The sequence below is a fragment of the Macrotis lagotis genome, chromosome 2 (genome assembly GCF_037893015.1).
Source record: "Macrotis lagotis isolate mMagLag1 chromosome 2, bilby.v1.9.chrom.fasta, whole genome shotgun sequence".
NCBI lineage: Eukaryota > Metazoa > Chordata > Mammalia > Peramelemorphia > Peramelidae > Macrotis > Macrotis lagotis.
Genome location: NC_133659.1, coordinates 101,797,158 through 101,816,804, shown reverse-complemented (window position 1 = coordinate 101,816,804; position 19,647 = coordinate 101,797,158). Strand labels below are relative to the sequence as shown.

At 41.1% G+C, this 19,647-nt stretch overlaps 1 protein-coding gene across 1 annotated transcript; it reads left to right on the top strand.

Moving 5' to 3' along the window:
- The first annotated feature begins 3,543 nt into the window (after positions 1-3,543).
- SYT2 (synaptotagmin 2) lies at positions 3,544-19,070 on the top strand. The gene is made up of 8 exons (XM_074220410.1): positions 3,544-3,730; positions 4,954-5,117; positions 7,828-7,947; positions 8,682-8,849; positions 9,352-9,519; positions 11,264-11,381; positions 16,146-16,279; positions 18,864-19,070. Exons 1-8 carry the CDS (start codon positions 3,544-3,546, stop codon positions 19,068-19,070), a joined length of 1,266 nt encoding a protein of 421 aa, XP_074076511.1.
- The last annotated feature ends 577 nt before the right edge of the window (positions 19,071-19,647 follow it).

Genomic DNA, 19,647 nt, shown 5'->3' with positions numbered 1-19,647 from the left:
TGGTGCTTGCAGCTCTAGACTTGGGAACGTATTAACATCTTGCTGTCTGTTTCTAGCACTCACTTCTTCTATTCCTTCTACTCCCTGGAAAAAAAGGATAATCTGGCATTTACTCTTCCCTTTCAAAAGAGGACTTGGGTGTGAGGCAGGAGACTCAGGATGTTCTGGCCCTAGTTCTACTACTATTCAGCTCCATAACTGTATACAATCAATCTACAAGCATTTATTAAATGCCTACTATGTGCCAGAGATTGTGTGTTAGGGACTGGGCAGGCAAGAGTTGAATCAAAATAGGTCCTGGCCATTTTGAGAAGACATGGGAACCAGTGCATAACGTGAGGAGTCCAGAATAGTAAAGAGACTCTGCCAATGGTATTTCACTAAGTATAAAAATGTCTTCTGATCGCACAGCTATGACAACATAGTCAATCAAGGAAGAGAGTGGTAAACTCTGCCACTGGGGGAAAACTTGCCATAGGCAATGAAACAACCCATCATTTCACTTCCCTGAAAACTGGAGAGAGAAGAGTTGGACAGAGTAAATTGAGGGGCTATCCATAGAGAAGAACTTGATTCCATGGGAATATATATATTCACTCCAGGGAACCATAAGGCACTAGGAGGCAGAGGTATAGCAAAGAGAAATTCCTTGGCCAAATCAGACTCATAGGAATGGGGAGAGAAAAAGAGATACAGAGAGACAGACAGACAGATAGAGCATTTATTAAGTGCTTATTTGCCAGTTTTCAATAGTGGAACAGGGATCCCAGAAGCTAAGGAAAGAGAACTTCATGGTGAAAGAATGCTCAACAGTGTTGTCCACCCTGCATCTTTCAGGTTTATTGGCAGGATAAAATGGATGTGCAGGCACTTTAAAAAGCAGAAATTAGTGTATGAGATTTTTTTTATTTTTTCAAGGCAATGGGGTTAAATGACTTGCCCCAGGTCATACAGCTAGGTAATTATTAAGTGTCTGAGATCAAATTTGAACTCAAGTCCTCCTGACTCCAAGCGGGTGCTCTCTTCACTGCACCACTTAGCTGCTCAAATTACTGTAATGGAGTGGGACAGCAGAAAAAACATAGCTGACACCCATCACCTTCTCTAGAACCACTCTTTTGCCTTCTGCAAATAATGTCCATTCTTGAAGGCTCTGTTGTACTTTGGGGCTGCTACACAGAGGTCCCCAGACATGGACTCATTAAGGTTGAAGGCAGCAGAATTTGCTCCAGAGGTATCCTGAGGCAGCTCATACTGAATCCCTTTGGATTAAATTTCAAAGTAATGAAATAAAGAAATTCCAGGCCTAAACTAAGGTCATGATTCAAGCTAGGGACTACAGAACTTAGCAAACCCAGACCTTGCCCTTCCCCTTCCTTGGTTCTATGAATTATGTAGACTGTGCAGGCCTGGAGAAGAATGCAATTCTCTAGTGACCCTGATTTCATTGCCTACTTAGAGGGAAAAAAAAAGACTTTAATCTCAGGGTGTCCTGAATTATTGCAATGGTCCTTTAATTGGTCTTTTTTATTTCAGTCTCTTCCTTCTCTAGAATAACTTCCATGAAACTGTTCTTCAAATATAGGTCTGACCATGTTAGTCATCTGCTTAAAAAGCTTTAATGATTTTCCTATTATCTTTAGGATAAACTATAAATTCTTCAGATTAGCAAGTAAAGCTATACATGATCCATCTCTCACCTCTCTTTATAGACTTATTTACTATTATTTCACTTTATGAAATCTGAATTTTAGTCAATATGCTCTATTAAACATGACCCAAATTTGATTTTCCATTTCCTATCTCTGTTTTCAGAGATAGAAGAAGTTGGTAATACAGTACATAGAATCCTTGATGTGGAATCAGGAAGATCTGAGTTCAAATACAGCCTCAGACATTTGTGTGACTCTTAGACAAGTTACTTAACTTCAGGATGTCTCAGTTTCCTCAACCATAAAATGAGAATAGTAACAGCACCTACTTCACTGGACTGTTATACCAAATGAGATAATCTTTGTAAAAGCTTGAATATATTTCCATCTAACCTCTGCTACCTATAATCCCAGACTTCTCTAAAGGCTCAGTTTAGATGTCAGCACTTATGAAAAGCCTTTTCTGATAAATTGTTAATGTTCTTTCCTGACTCTAATTATCTTGAATTTAATTATTTGTGTACATACAATAGCCCTTCCCCTCCCCTTAAGATAAAATAAAGATCCTTGAAGCCAAGAATTACTTCATTTTTATTTTGGGTCCCCAGCACCTTGTATGCATTTAATATAACAATGAATTAAATAACAAGTATTTATTTAGTACTTACTACATTCCAGACACTGTGCTAATTATTGGGGATAGAAAGCAAAACCAAATTAGTCCCTACCCTCAAGAAGCTTGCATTCTTTTAGGAAATATTTGACAAATTGAATTGAATTGAGTTAATGTGCTTTTCTAAATCATGATAATTTCCCTGACTTTAAATTGCTACTATTTCCTCTCTTTGGTCTTGTTGGACCTCTGGTTTACAATGGTAAACCACTCTAGTAACTTTGCTAAGAAACCAAATAAGGTCATGAAGAATAGGACATGACTGAAAAAATGACTGAACAACGGTCATAGCTGGGATCATAGCCCTTTGCTCTGGTCCCAGTGATTTCCACTATGCTCTTTCTGAGTGCTTTCCGATGTTGTCTGACATTCAGATAATGTTGGGCTGGTCCAGGACACACATTTGAGCTTAATCCATTATTAATATTTCTCCCATCACTTTCTGAACTGTAGACAATCAACAAAATGATATATCAAACCTTGATTTGTAGGGTTTGCTGATTTCCCCAAGGTACAGATAATCACACTGAAGATTTAAAGATTGGCAAGTGTGAGTTGGCTCTAGCACACCCCTGGGGCACAAGCATTCTATCGGCTACTCTCACCCTAAATGAGGCCACATCTGGGGACCAGGAGACCTTTGCACAGTGGCCCAAGCTAGAGCAGACCCTTCTATGTATAGAAGAAAAAGGAGTAGTTCTAGAAGGTGATGGTGTCAGCTGCCCTGCCTGAGGGAAAGGGCAGGGATATGAAAGCCAAGGGAGGGAAGAGTTTCAAGGTGAAGGGGATGATCAGCTGTTATCTGTCCCCTCTCACACAGGTTTATTGACAATATAAATACAAAGAGTACATGTAAAGGCATTTCAAAAAGCAAGAATTGTTATACTGTACTGGAGGTGGGGAAAGGGGGGAACAGATTAGGATAGTGGAAGGAACATGGGACTTGAGATCAAAAGTTCCAGATTTGAGCCCTGGTTCTATCATTTACCAGTCTTTTGATTCCTACTCTGGAAATGGGGAAACTATATAATGAATTTTGTGAGGGTCTTGTATCTGAAAGCACTTTGTAACTATAAAACACTCGGGGATTTTGCTTGGTAGCTTTTATATCTGTTATTGGCATTATTGTTATTATTCTTCATTTGCATTTCCTCCTAAACTTGATTGGAGAGGCTCATGAGAGTCCTCTCTGTATTCTCAGCCATCAATTGAGCCACCATGCGGAATATCTTCAAAAGGAATCAGGAGCCCATTGTGGCTCCTGCTGCCACCACGGCCACCATGCCAGTTGTTCCAGCAGGGCCTCCAGACAACTCCACAGAGAGTGGGGGTGCAGGACCAACTGGAGAGGACATGTTCACCCAGATGAAGGATAAATTCTTCAATGAGATCCAGAAGATCCCCTGTGAGTATCTACTGAAATGTGGAGGGGTAGGAGATGTGACTATGGCATGAGGAGGAAGCCTGTTGATGGAAGCCATGAGGATGCTTGGGGGAAGTCTTGGGAATCCATGATGATACCCACCATTATGGGCTGGGACATTTTTTTTTTGGACTTGACTCTGGTCTTTAATTGTGGGGGTTTTCTTACCTTGAAAGATGGCAATATAAGTGTATCTGTGTAGGAAATGGGTCTAGGTAATTTTAGGTCCTTCCCTAGATCTCTAAGATTCTAGCTCTCTGGGTTAATCCTCTCCAAATGAGAGAAGAAAGCTGAGGGACATTCTCAGGAAGGGACCTCTTCTATTGCTGATTCTAACAAGAGCCACCGCATTCCCTTTGTAGAGTTAATGTAAGGGTTTCAGACAGATCTCTTCAGTTGTAATTATATACCTAGGCAGCATACTGAGGAATATTTTTCCAGGTAGTCTTCTGTCCTTCTACTGGGACTATAGGAGCTTGGGTATCACTTGCAAATGAAATCATTTGCAAATCACTATGGAGGGTGGTGGAAGAATAGAGAGATAACACCTTTTGAAAGTAAATAGTAGAAAGACTATATATAAGTCAGACTTTTCCAGGTGCTACCAGCTTCAAACCAGCTCACACCAGGACTGTGTGAAGAACAGTTAGCCTGAGAAGAAAAAGATTTAGGAGAAACATGATTTCTATTTTCAAGTTTGTCCTATGGAAGAGGAAGTAGACTAGTTTTGCTTGATCCAAGAGTAGAACTAGGAGAAGGGAGTAAAACGTGTAGAGTAGCAGATTTAGGCAAAAACTTAGTAACTAGGAGAGCCATCTAAAATTGGCATGGGCCCTGTTGGGTTATAGCAGGCTTCCCTTACCAGAGGTTAAGCAGAGGTTGTATGAAGACCATTTATTGAGGATTCTTACTCATATATGGGTTGGACTGGGTAATCCCTAAGGGTCCTCCCAACCCTGAGATTCTGTGATTCAGTGAAATATTTTTCCTTACGGTTTCCATAAACCCTCACCTTTGTTGGATGTTCCAATGTTGGTTTGGGAAATGTGGTTATTGGAAGCTTCAGAGGAATGGAACTAGGGGTAGCTCTGTCATGACAACCTTCCTGGATGTAGTCAGGGCACCATTGAAAGGGAAAGAATAGTACCCCCTTCTGGGCAAAGAGGTTCAGTGACTATCAAGCTATTGTGATATGTTATGTGCAGTACCTCCATGGGCACTGATCGCCATTGCTGTGGTTGCTGGTCTCCTCCTCCTCACCTGCTGCTTCTGCATCTGCAAGAAGTGCTGTTGTAAGAAGAAAAAGAATAAGAAGGAAAAGGGTAAAGGCATGAAGAATGCCATGAACATGAAGGACATGAAAGGTCAGGTATGGCAAAGGCAAAGGGAAGGGGAAGGGATATGGAGTTGCCGTCTTGTTCACTGGGACAGAGCATCTACTAGGAAGTTCAAAGAATGCTGAGATAGTTTCTTGATCTCTTCCTTAGGCTTAAAAAGAAAGACCATAGCCCTTGAAGGGAGGGAAGGTTGATATATAGGGTCATAGTAGACAGTGAGGTGGCATGGTAGAAGTAGAATGTTGAACACACAACCTAGAAGAACTGCATTCAAATATGGTCTCAAATCCTTACTTAGCTGTGTGTTCCAGGGTAAGTCACTTGAACTCTGTTTGCCTCAGTTTCCTTAACTATAAATTGGGTACTTCTCAGGATTGTTGTGAGGATCAGATCCCCAAAAAAGTGTTTACCATGGGGTCTGGCACATAGTAGGCACTATATAAATATTTCCCTCCCCTTCCCCTTCTTCCTGTTGTTGGTATTAGTTTGCCTTCCAAGTCAGTTGTCATGGTTCTATGAACATTATCATCCAGAAGATCAAACAAGTTAATGGGAAAAAGTCATTCTACCATCTGGACTCCCATTGACCAATTGCAGGGTGGAGGATCATAAGATTCCCTCTTGTTTCCCATACCTTTAAGAGAAAGGGAGTGATGTATTGTCCCCAAAATACCTTTTGGGTCACAAAGACAAATTATTAGACAAGAAGGAAAACCTTTTAAGGGAAGACCCCTTTTTTTGCTTGTTTTACCTTCAGAAGATATTGAAGGGGGAAGAGCATTAGCCTGGGAGTGAAGAGACCTGAGTTCTAGTCTCAGTCATCTCACCTCTCAAAGGTCCTCTATTTTCTTCATCTGTGAAATGGGGATAAAGATCCTTGCCATGACCTCCTCAAAGGGCTGTTGTGAGCATCTCCTGCTATTCTTTGGTGATAAGGATCATGCAAAGCAATATTAATAAAATAATAATAATAATAATAACAGACATTTATGTATCACTGATTATCTGATTTGGACATTTCAGAGAAGACTTTAATAATGACAGTTCCTTGTATAGGAGGTGATCAATCAATAAACATTTATTGTGCTCCCACTATGTGCTAAACTCTGAAGATACAAGATAGAAAAAGAAAGATAATCCCTACCCTCAAGAAGTTTATAGTCTGATGAGGAAAGAATAAGGAAGCTGGAAAACAGAATGGGAAAGCATGAAACTGATATGGGGCATGGTGGAGAAGTCAATCAGAGAAGTCCCAAAGTAGTACAGCCCAGAGCAAAATGAGAGAAGTGAAGAATTCTAGAAGACAGGTACTGCTTCGGTTCTGTCTTTATATCCCCCTCACCCAGATCAATATCTTGCACAAAGTAGGTACTTGTTTGTTTATTTGTTTGTTTGCTTTAAAATAATGACCCTAATAGGAACAGGATAATGTTAAGGGCAAATATGTCTCCATTTTTTTTTTACCTTTAAGATAGATTTTATCTAAGTATGCTCTAGAACCTGCAAGGATTCTTGCAGGTAAGTCTGCTGAAATGCTTAGAGTTTTTTTTTTTTTCTAGAACTGCTCAGGGTTCCTGGGACTTTTATAGATCCCTGGTTCTCAATTTTATCCAATTTTGCAGTGAAAATTATTCCAGTGTTCAAAGAATTTAGGCTCAAAGCAGGAAAGAAATGACCTCATTTTTAGAAGCCATGGGTAGGGAAGAGAATTGCATGTGTGCGTATGCATGTGTGTGTGTGTGTGTGTGTGTGTGTGTCCAGTCCTTTAGAGGGGTTTCATAAGGAGACATTTCCCCAAATGTGCTCTCTTTTTGAACTCCAGTCTTGTTTCTCTAAGTAGTTTGCTGGTAGAAACTGTTAGCTAATAAGTATTGATCTTTATGATGAGGGACTTCTCTAACCTTGCTTTTCTCTCTTTTTCTTCTGTCATCATGGATTTCTCCCCCCCACAAACCCATTGTCTGATCTGGATGGCTTTTATGGTATGTCTTTTTGAGTATGTATACCTAACTCAGAGAAGGTTCTGGAGAAGGGATTGAAGAGGAAAGAAGGCAGTAGGGAATAACAAAGGGACAGAATGGAGGATGTAGAAAGTAGAAAGAGTTCTGGATTTGATTTCAGGATTCAAATCTTGGCTCTGCCACTTATTACCTCTGTGACATTCAGAAATTTGTCAAATTTCTCTAGGTTTCATTTTCCTCATCTGCCAAATGAGGGAGGTGTACTAGTGGGTCTTGTCCAGTTCTGAGCTCTATTAAACTCAAATTCCAGGCAGTTATGTATGATAAAAGCAGCTAATAGCAGCTTGCTAGTATAAATTGACAAATTTTCAGTATAAACATTTATTCTATGAAATTCAGCAAATGCGACAATAGGGCTTGATTTATTGTTTTGTTGATTGTCTAGACTTAAGAAATCAATGGGGAACGTATTAATAATTTAGACTACATTTAAAAGTATGTCCTGTTTATATCCCTCCACTCCCTAAAAAGAGTCAAATTTTAAACATTTACTAGCACAATACTGGATGAAATATTCAAGACTTGGGATGGAGTTCAAGTAGGAACCATGGACCTAGGGCCCCACTCACTTGAGTACTTCCCAAAGTCCTGGGAAAATTCCATTTCTCCCCTGAGGATTCTCCCCTTCTGTCCAGATAATGATTGGGCCTCAGGGAAGAAGGGACTCTTCTCCCATTGTGCTTATCTGGACTGTTCTTTTTTTTCCTCCCAGCTTTCCCAGGATGATGATGATGCAGAGACAGGTCTGACAGAGGGAGAAGGTGAAGGAGAAGAGGAGAAAGAACCAGAAAATTTGGGCAAACTGCAGTTTTCATTGGACTATGATTTCCAGGCTAACCAGGTGCCTGGGGATTGGTGGGAGGCAGTGGAAAGGTGGGAAAGAGGTAGAATTGTGTTGGAATCTAGAGCCCATTGTTAAATTTTCAGTCTGAGCATTGACATCTTGGAAAATAGCAAATGTTACTAATGGAGGCTCAATTTATTGTTTTGTTGATTTTCTACTTTCATGATAGATTAAGAATGTAGGTTAAATTTTAAAATCTGTACTGCATACATTTTCCCCTTATATAGCCAGGTAAATATTTACTATTATATTTACTACTATATTTACTATTATATTTACTACTACTAAATGGACATTTAGGCTTACTTGAGTGCAGAATGGGGAAAAACACAGGCTTCAGGTTACGTGGTCAGGCTGAATGGCCTGGAAGTGTGATCACCCCTTTCAGGTTCTATGAGTCCAAGTCAGATGAGGAAGACAGGAAGGCTTGAGGGGACATAGGAAAAGGAGATAGGGTGAGCTTGTCACCCAGAGTAACAGCTAATTGGGGAAACCTATACTCGGTGCTTTTTCCTCAGGTGGGAGGAAGGAATCACTAAAACCTCTGGACATTCTACTAATCTGCTTAGTCTCTTTGGGGAGACTTGTCCTACCCTAGATCCAAATGAGAAAGTCTCTAGATATCTAAGACTAAGCTCCCAAAATGTAGCGCTGAACCAGGGGCTAGTTTGAATTAGGAAGCCTGAGAATGTTGGAACAGGCCTGAGAAGTGGGCTCATTTTTCTCCACAGTTGACCGTGGGCGTCCTTCAGGCAGCAGAGCTTCCTGCTCTGGACATGGGAGGTACCTCAGACCCCTATGTCAAAGTCTTCCTTCTCCCAGACAAGAAGAAGAAATATGAGACCAAAGTCCAAAAGAAGACATTGAATCCTGCCTTCAATGAGACCTTCACCTTCAAGGTGAGATTGAGAATAATTTTATTCCAGGTCCTTCCCTTCTTTCCCTCCTTGATTTATTCCTAATAGGATCATGGTCAGAGAATTCACAAATGTATAATTCAGAGATGTTAGTGTTTTATCCTCTAAATACCCAGAGATTAGCCCTTCCTGACTTATAGATTCATCTGGGACTAATCAAGACTAGAAAAAATATGGTTGGGATCAATGAACCCCAGCTACTATCCTGCTATTGCCCAGTGGTCAGATTATTCTTATAGTTCCTGAAGAGATCTGGGGCCTACCTGCTCATTTTAGCCTCCATCTTCTTTCCTAGGTCTTGTTCAACTTTAACCCTATGATCCTATGACCACGGTCCTTTTCTCACCAAACTCTGTGACTCTTAGGTTGAGCTAGGGGTCATCTCGGGGTGATGATACAGGTCCTCCTCCCGTTATCACCATCCCCAGGAACTCAGACTCCTTACAATCTCTCACCTGTCTATGCTGGAATGTGTATCCTACAGGTACCCTACCAGGAGCTAGGGGGCAAGACACTGGTGATGGCCATCTATGACTTTGACCGCTTCTCCAAACATGATATCATCGGGGAAGTGAAGGTGCCTATGAACACCGTGGACTTGGGCCAGCCCATTGAGGAGTGGAGAGACCTGCAGGGTGGAGAAAAGGAAGAGGTGAGGCAGGAAGAACCTGGAACAATTTTAATTTTGTACTTAAGAAGGTACAGAGAGAAGACCAGGGCCAGGCCAGTACCAAGGAGAGAAGCAAGTCAAGGTGACAGAGTCCCCAGCTTGAGTCCTCCAGATGTCAGGAGCTCACAGTCTAGCTGGGGAAATAAGATATACACATAAGGAGTTGAGAATATTACAAGACTGTATCAAGCACCCAATGGGAGTCAGGGTAGTAGGGTCTAGAGTCATGCGTTCAGATCTCAGCTCAGTCATTTGCAAGTTAAGTGACCTTGAGCAAGTCATTTAATCTTGTTGACACTCAGTTTCCTCACCTGTAAAAATGGGAATAATATTCCAAGTACTTTTTGACCTATGGGTAGTTGTGAAGAAAATGACTTGCAAAACTTAAAGCATATGAGTTACTATTATCAAGTGTGAGTTAGTATGATTTCTGAGAGGGAAAGAACAGCATAGGTGGGAGGAATGTGCAAAGAAGAATCCATGCTCTCAGGGCTCCAGACTCATGGAAATAGAACGTGTTCTAAGGCAGTCTGGAGAATGCCCATTGAAAAGAAGAGGAGAGGAACCTACCTTCCCCTGAATCCCACCCAGCCCATGCCCCCAGCCCTGCCTGCCTTGGGAACATGTCATCTAAAGAGTAAACAAGTCAGACAACCTCCTAGGACCCACACACCAGGGGCCAACTGAGGAACATTTTAAATATGACTGTTTACAAATGCTTATATTTCTAATGTTAGAAAAATCTGCTCTCCATGGCCCATAGGTATTTATTTTGTGATAACTTAAATGATATGTGTTGTAGTGAAGGTTCTAAGACCCCAGTGAACAATAGCAATAACACGGGACCCGTGCAATTTAAACACCTTGCCTAGAGCAAGCAAATAATTTGTCCCTCTGCCCTAGACAGCTACAAGTCAGGGTATATCCTCGATAATCCTCCAGACCCAGTTGTCTACCTTGGGAATGTGGTTGAAAGACCATCACCCAGCCCTTTGGTCACAGTCTAATGTCTGTTCCTCTCATCTCTGGTTTCTATTCCCCCCCCCTTCTATTTTCTCCTCCCTCCTTTCCTTCCTTTCTCCCTTCTTTCCTTTCAACTTTTTCCTTTCCCTTTTTATTCCTTCCCTCCTTCCCTCCCTTCCTTCCTTCCTTCCTTCCTCCCTTCCTCCCTCCCTCCCTTCCTTCTTCCCTTCCTTCCTTCCTTCCTTCCTTCCTTCCTTCCTTCCTTCCTCCCTTCCTCCCTCCCTCCCTCCCTTCCTTCTTCCCTTCCTTCCTTCCTTCCTTTCCTCCTTCCTTCCTCCCTCCCTCCCTCCCTCCCTTCCTTCCTTCCTTCCTTCTTTCCTTCCTTTCTTCCTTCCTTCATCATAAATAACTGTGATCAATTGAAGATGAAAATAAATACAATGAGAAGTTCAGCGAAGTATCTCCCTTGTGGAATAAACAGTGCCTGTGGGAAAGGCCACTATTAATCAGCTGTTGAGCAGTCGCAGGAAGAACTGAGTTGAGATATAAGAAAGAGCTTTCCGACCGTCAGTATCCCCGGGAATGACACTGAAAGTACTCCCTAGCAAAGAGGACATACCCTGCCCCCCACCTTCCTCATACTAGTCTGGGCAAGGTGGAAAGTGGCTTCTGCTTGGAGAGAGGGAGCTGACCAAAATATCCGTAGGAGGATGCTTCAGCCTAAAGGGGAGACTCTAAATTTTGTTTTTTCCTCACTGGGCAGCCAGAAAAGCTTGGAGACATCTGCACTTCCCTCCGATACGTGCCCACCGCTGGGAAATTGACTGTCTGTATTCTGGAAGCCAAGAATCTGAAGAAGATGGATGTGGGAGGCCTTTCAGGTATGTGCAGGTCTACTGCTGGCCACCAGGTGGCAGTAGTGTCAGGTGGTTTTCCAACTACTTTATTTCCCAGTTATTTTAACCTTGAATTCCCATTCTAGGAGAATTTCTAATTATTTAATGCATATCATTTACCACTCTCCAGAAGTCTTGCTAGCATGATGCCCCTACTCACAACAGTACACTACTAGGGCTTTACAGAGGGCACAATGACTGCCCATAGACTCAATTGCCTTAGGCAAAATTATGAATTATGTAAAATTGCTTCCAGAGTCTTATTTTCTTGCCAGCACCAGCCCCAACCCCCATCTTTCCACTGTTGGAGAAAAGCAGAAACTATATCAGTTCCATTCAATTCAATTAAACAAACATTAAAGTCTGTTGTGAGGTTGGGTAGTATCCTGGGTATATCAAAAAATGAAATAATTCAGTTCTTCACTATAGCGCAATGGGAAGAGAGCTAGATTCGGAGGCAAAAAAGTCTTGCACTCCAATCCTGACTCTGCTGTATCTGCCTGTGTGACCATGAGCAAGTCACTCTCTTATCATCAGTTTCTTCAACTATAAAATAAGGAGGTTGGGCTCAAAAAGCTTAAAGGTCCCTGCCAATCCTCATTTATTATCTGGCTCTCAAGGAGCTGACAATGGGAAGATTACAACTTGTGTATAAGCCAATATGAGGAAAGGTAGTGTGATGGCAACCAGATGATCCAATGAACTCAAGGGAGCATTTTAGGAAAATCATGTTGACAGTTGAGTGAAGGATAGAATCAAGTGGAGAAAGCTGGAAGAAAGGAGACTAGCCAGCAGGTTTTTGTAGTCATTTGTCCAGATGTGGAGTGATGAGGACCCGCTGATGCAGTGCTGGCCGTGCCAAAGGAGGCAAAGAGACCCTGCCCTCAGGGAGCTTACAAATACCCTATCAAGGGAAACAGCACACACACACTTATTATAGAAGCTACAACATCTAGACAAAGTAAATAAAAAGTAATTTCAGGAGGAAAAGGAAGGCACTGGCATCTAGGACTAGCATCAGGAGAGGGCCCCATATAGGAGATAGCACTTGATTTCTCCCCTCCCCATAAACTATTCATCTGCTACTTTGGCCAAGAGACACACAAAGTTTGAAAGCATTCTCTAACTAGTTATGAGAGTCCTTGGAGGTGGTTCAAGTTGCTAGTCCTGTCTTATTTTGTTGCATTTCTAGAAAGATTCCCATCACAGCAAAGGCTTGTGGGTAGATTGTCAATATGAAGAAACTATAGAGAAAAAGGTCCCCACAGGAAAGAATGCTGACACGATGCAGGACAATGAAAGAGCATATCTCAACCTGTATTACTTGCTCTTAGGATGCTCCAATCACAATTTGGTTATTGTGTCCAGCTAGCCATGCCTCTGACTAATCTTTTGGCTATCATGCCCCATCCCCACTCCCAATTTATTTTTTGTCTCTTCAACCTAGTTGTAAGGCTATAAATTGATCAGCTATACTCTACTTTGTAGGAGATCATGACTATGAGATCTGCTTGTGTGTCTTTGGTCTTCCCTTGTGGATACAAATAATTAAAATTATTTGACCAAACCAGGAAAATGTATAGTACTAAAATAATTATTTGACATTTGAAAGGGACTTCAGCAATTTTTTTTTAATGCAGCCTATAGCTGAAATGGATCTTTACTATAATAAACATGACAAGTGGTCATACAGCCTTTATTTTATGTCCTCCAGTGAGAGGAAATCCACCAGTAAGTGATGGCCCATGGTATTTGGGGTGATCTGTAATTGTTAGAAGCTTTTCTTAACATTCAACCAAAATGTACTTTTTTGCAGCCACCATACATTACTCCCATTTCAGGACCAAAGAGCATCAATCAGGCTTGTATGATTGGTATGGAGAATATATAAAAATAGGCCTAGAAAATTAAGTGGAAACCAGATTGAGGAAATTAATATCCCAGGCTGAGGGGATTTGCATGTTGTTACAGAAGCAATAGGGATCTACCAAAGATTCTTGAGTAGGGAGTGATAGTGTCAGATCTGTCATGGTCAGATCTTGGGAATATCAATTTGGAAGTTGCATGGAGGAAAGATTGGTAAGGGGAGACCAAGAGTGTTAACAAGCTAGAGAAAAGTCCAGGGAGACAAAGACTGAGAAAAGATAATTTTATCTGACAATTAAACGGTGACTGAGAAAAGTGATTTCAATAGGGTAGTTGGGTCAAAAACCAGTTTACCAGAGGTTGAAGAATGGGTAGATGATAAGGAAATGGGTATGAGGCAGTGAGTGTAGATACAATTTAACAGTGAAGAAGTGGGGAGATCTAGGTCAACAACTAATCTGAGATATTGCTGTGCCATAAAAATGATGAAAAAGGCTATTTTGGAGGAAAATGGGCAGACACTTGGGAGCTGACACAGGTCAGAATGAATAGAACTAAGAGAACAATTTATGCAAATATTGTTAATGTTTTATAGAAAAAAAAGAACTTTGAAAGACTTTAGATGATAAAAACATGAATCCAGAAACATCAAGATGACTTCAAACAGAGTGGTGATGAGCTCTGTCATTAGCTTACACAATGGTAAAGGATGCTGTCTAGCCACATGCACACATCAGCACACATATACACAGCATGGGACATAGGGGCATGGGAGGAGCTGTCCACAAGAAATATCGGTTCTCTTCAGAGGTGGTGGCCTCTCCCTTGCCAGAGTTCTACATAAAATGACTTGTTAATCACTTGCTAAGCACGAGATAGAAAAGAACAGCCTCCAAGGTTCCATCTAGTTCTGGGGTTCTATAATTCTATTCAATGATAGATGACAGCTATCTCTCCACTGTCTCACTCTATCCAAGGTAGTCAGAGTTCTCCCTTTTAATGGGCTTGCAGAAGAACATGCTTTTGCCTTTGGGGTTGGATTTTGAACTCTATCAGCCTTTACTCTTTCATGCCGACAGAGCAGTTCATTCTTAACAATTAGAGGTGTTCCAAAGGTAATGGCTTCCCTTCCTTGGAAGTCTTAAAATAGAGACAAGGAACCAATATCTTATGTGTTATATTAAATATTCCTTTCAGGTATGGATTGGAACAGGTGGTTGCTGAGGTCCCTTTCATCTCTCAAATTCTGTGTTTCTGTCCAACTGTATATTCAGTAGTAAAGGAATTAGCTTCTAGTATTTCTGGGAGAATTTGAGATAAGCTAGATTAGAGGTAGGAAAGGAGATAGAGGAGAGAAAGGAAGGGGGAAGATCTTAGAACATCTGATTTTTTAAAATATGTTAGTTTTTCTCAATTTTTTTCTTTACTTTTTTATTTTTTCAAAATTTCTTTTGCATAAGGGATATCTATCTGGGAGGTAAGGGTACAAGAAGAAGTCTGGGTGATATAAAAACAAAAGTTATTAAAAAATATAAATACATTGTGTCCAAAAAATCTTAAGCACAATTTTAAGCTTTATTTGCTTGTTTGTTATACGCTTTATTAATTTTTATTAACTCTTACATTTACTTAACTGAAGCTAATAAAGTTTTAAACTAACTACACTGAGACTTTTGAGACACATTATATTTTACAAAGACAATATAGGCAGTATTTCAAACCCATAGGATCCCACTGCTGCAAAGAAAAAGATGTATTTCATTTCTTCATCTCTCCTTCAGGGCCAGGTTTAGTTATTATAATCACAGTTGGTTTCTTCTTCCTGTTGTTGCTCTTTATATTTGCTTTGTTGTAGTCATTATATAGATTGCTTTTCCTGGTTCTGTTTACTTCACTTTGCATTGTATGTTTCCCATGGTTTTCTGAGTTTTTGACATTTAGAGTTTCCTATGGCCTCAGGGTCCTCATCTGGCAAATGAAGGAATTAATATCTATATGACCACTTAAGGGTCTTCCACCTGGAAATCTAGGACTTTAAGCTGCAGGATGTGGCAAGCCCCTAGACTGATAAGCTTACATTGTAAGAAAGGAAGTCAGATAACGTATGTCTTCTATTCTGCCTCTTTGTGAAACTGGAAAAGTTTATTTTTCTCTGACATTCAGTTTCCTGGGTGATACAGTTGAATTTCCTCACAGAATAGTCATCTATTGCCTTTCTGGGGGTCCTGGAGACCTTTGGCAATGTAGTATAGCCTAACAACCCCTTCTCAGCATAATGTTTGTAATGCATAAAATAAAATACAAAGAATTACAAAGGAAAAAAATTCTATTTAAATGTCATCAAAAAATTTTTTAAAGTTCACAGATCTGAATTAAGAACTTATAGCCTAATGATTATATATATTTGTATAAGATTTTGCCTTTCTTGCTTTCTCAATGGATAAAGGAGGAGAGGGGAAAAATTAGGAACTGAAAAATAAAATAAAATTGAATTAAAACCAAAAAAAAAACAAAGCCTAGCCTATATGATCTCTGAGGCCTCTCCCAGTTCTAAATCTTAGGATTCATTTGTATCCCCATTCAAGTGAAATAGATCCTAAAAATTAGAGCTAGAGGATGGATTCATACAAATGGATCATCTTAAGTTAGATAATGGATTCATACAAATCGATCATAAAATTTAGAGCTATAGTAATGCTAGCATGGAAGAAGAGACAAAATTCACATGAGGCATAATCCTGACCTCATGGAACTTACAGTCCAGGAGAGAGGGCTAGATGATTCATAAATGACTATTATTAAGAAATAATCAGCAAAATCATAATCAATACCCAGAAGAATTGGGAAGCTTTGGGTGGTAATAGGTTTCTCCTTATCTTACAGACCCATATGTGAAGATTCACTTGATGCAGAATGGGAAGAGGCTGAAGAAGAAGAAGACCACAGTGAAGAAGAAGACTCTGAACCCCTATTTCAATGAGTCCTTCAGTTTTGAGATACCCTTCGAGCAGATCCAGGTGATCTTGGTCCCTTCTGGGCTTTGGGATTGTGTTATGCATGGGTTGGGAGTAGTCACAAAAGAAGGAGATTTGGGAAAGTTTGAGGGAAACCACTTTGTAGACCAGTGACCAAATTCCCTAATGCTCCTAATAGTGGGAGGGTCTTCCCTCTCTTCATTCTCTCTTTTCTCCTCTTATTTCTTTGTTTTGCTGTTCTTCCTCTCTTCCTTCTTTCTTATCTTGCTATCTCTTGCCTTCCTCTCTATTCTTCCTCCTATACTATTTCTCTTCCTGTCCTTCCTTATTCCTCTTTGTTTTTTCTCTCTCTCTTTGTGACTCTGTCTCTGCCCTCCTGCCTCTTCTTGGATTAGCTTCCATGCAGTGACATAGGAAGAGACAACAGACTTGTGACTGAATCTCAGCTCTAACCTTTATTTTTTCTAGAACTTCAGACAAATCATTAATCCCTCTGAGTCTCAGTTTCCTCATCTGTAGAATAGGGACAAGAACATTGACTCTACCTAACTCACAGGACTATTGTGAGAGAAATGCTTAGTAGAACTTTCCAGGGTCATGTGAGTGATTATAATTGCATCTTCTCTAGTGTGGGGAGCTGGAATAGTAAAAGAAGGGAGGAAACAATTGAATGTTTGGGTTATAAAATGTCTTGCTAGGCTATAGGTTGCATTACAAATGAAAAATGAAAATAAATAAAGCCAGTATTTTAGTGACTGAGCACTTTAATTAAGCAGAGTAAGTTCTAATGATACCCAGAACTTAAACAGGATATGACCTGAGAAAACTCCACTGCCTTGGGGTCATCTATGAGCTGTCCTCACTTTGCCAGAAGGCAGAGGCCCATGACAATGGATGAGCTTGGCCACCCATGAACATTGTAGAGACTTGAAATCAACTTCCTTCCTCTTCTCTTCTGGGAAGAACTGAGTTTTATTTTGGGCTCTTTGGAGTGACCCAAGGAGCTCCAATAGGGTTAGAAATTCATAGTGAATACAAGGCTAAGAGTCTCAACATCAGGAATGTGCCCCCCCCCCCAGTTCTGCCACTGACTTTAGACAGAGCTTATAACTAGTCTCTCTCTCTCTCTCTCTCTCTCTCTCTCTCTCTCTCCCCCTTTATAAGTACCCATTTGTCACTCATAAAAAAAATGTCCTGCTCATCCTCCCTGCCCCTAAGAGGCTCAAATAGAAGGTCAGAATAAGAATGTGAAGAGACTTGTGCTGTGTGTAGGAGCTATAGTACTATCTAATGTGAATAATAATTATAATTTTAAAAAGGAGATGGTGACATGCTCCTTTTTGCTTCTAGAAAATTCATATCAATGAACAAATATTTATTAAATATCAAATGCCAGGCAATATGATAGGACTAGGGATACAACACAACCAAAACAACAAAACTAGCAGTTGGAGGATTAAGAAAGACTCCATGTAAAAGCTGGTGCTTGAGCTGAATTTTGAAGGGAACTAGGGATACCAGGAGTCAGAGATAAAGAAGGATTCCAGGAATAAGAGGAAACTATGCCTGAAATTAGCTGTAGAGATCACTGTAAGGATAGCTAGGAATGAATTTAATGAAGATAGGAGAGAGTGCTCTCTCTCTGCTCTGCTCCTCACCCCAATAAGCATGGGTTGTGTTAGATGTAACCCTGCCCAAAAGCAAGGGGATAGATACAGGAAGGAAGGAAGAAAGGAAGGGAGGAAAGAAGGAAGGAAGAAAGGAAGGAAGGAAGAAAGAAAGGAAGGGAGAGAGGAAGGAAGGGGGTGAGGGAGGGAGGGAGAAAGGAAAGGGGAAGGAAGGAAGGGAGAAAAAAGAGGGAAAGGATGAAGGAAGGGAGATAGGGAAGGAGGGAGAAAAGAAAGAAGGAAGGAAGAGAGGGAGGGAGAAAAGAAAGAAGGGAAGAAGGGAAGAAGGAGGAAAGAAAGGAAGGAAGGAGGAAGGAAGGGAAGGAGGGAGAGAGGGAAGGGGAGGGAAGGAAGAGAAAAAAGAGGGAAAGGATGAAGGAAGGAAGGGAGGAAGGGAAGAAGGCAGAGGAAGGAAGAGAGGAAAGAGGGAGGAAGGAAGGAAAGAAGGAAGGAAGAGGGGAGGGAGGGCGGAGAGAGGGAAGGGGAGAAAGGAAAGGAGAAAAGAAAGAAGGAAGGGAGAGAATGAGGGAGGGGGAGAGATGGTAGGAAGGGAGAGAAAGGAAGAAGAGAAAGAAAGAAGGAAAAGAAGAAAGGTAGAAGGGAAAGAAGGAGGGAAGAAAGAAAAGAAATGTGTTTATTAAGTGCCTATTATATGCCAAGCCTGGAGTTAAGTGCTTTACCAATATTATCTCATTTGACCCATATATCCCTAGGAGGGAGGTGTTACTGTTATCCTTATTTTAGGGTTGAGAAAAACTGAAACAGACAATAAGTGATTTTTCCAGTCACAAAATGAATAAACATCTGAAGTCACATTTGAACCCAGGTCTTCCTGACTCTAGATTCAGTGCTCTATCCATTGTGTCACTTACCTTTTAGTCTGGCAAACTGAAGTAGAGAGGGAGCCAGGAGGACCATTTCCGACCCTCAAACTCATCTCCTTCTTATTTCTCTCATAGAAAGTCCAGGTTGTGGTCACGGTGCTGGACTATGACAAACTGGGTAAGAATGAAGCCATTGGCAAGATCTTCGTGGGCTGCAACGCCACAGGAACGGAGCTCCGGCACTGGTCCGACATGTTGGCCAATCCCCGGAGGCCTATCGCCCAGTGGCACTCTCTCAAACCTGAGGAGGAGGTGGATGCCCTCCTGGGAAAGAACAAATAGGTGGCCTCTGAGCCTGGGTTCACATTATGAACACTGACAAGACCCAGAGCTCCCAATACCTCAGTTATGCAACTTCAGAGTATTCTTTTGATTCATTGCCATCTCCTTTCTTTTTTTTTTTTCCCTCTCCTTTTTTTTTTAAAGACAAATTTCCCTCTGTTGGCTGTGCAAGAAGAGTCCCCTAATAGGTGAAAGAGAAGGCTGGCTCTTTTCATTCTTCCCCATAGCTGTGCTATGCTGCATGCCCTCTCTGTTTTACCCCTTGTTTTTTCAAGGCCTCACTCAAACTCCACCTATGGGGCCTCTTGTGGTAGACCCACGGAGTGTGGCACTTCTTGTTTCATGAATGTTTGGGACCAACAAAATGGTGGCATTTCCTGTTTCTCAAATGTTCTGGACCAACAAAATGGTAACACATCCAGCTTTCTGAATGTTGACTCATTATGGAAAGGGCCCTGGGAAGGCAACCTGCCGTTTGAATCCTAAGATACATCTCTGTTTGTATGAGGAGCTCACTTTGGAGTGATGAGTAGATCAAGTAACTAACTTTGAGCATCTCCACTTATTTCTGGAACAA

Bases quoted from the DNA above. Each gene is read 5' to 3' on its own strand.
- SYT2 (XM_074220410.1), top strand. From the start codon at position 3,544: ATGCGGAATATCTTCAAAAGGAATCAGGAGCCCATTGTGGCTCCTGCT. The intron at 8,850-9,351 runs GTGAGATTGAGA...TGTATCCTACAG, and splicing joins ATGAGACCTTCACCTTCAAG to GTACCCTACCAGGAGCTAGG. The intron at 11,382-16,145 runs GTATGTGCAGGT...CTTATCTTACAG, and splicing joins GGATGTGGGAGGCCTTTCAG to ACCCATATGTGAAGATTCAC.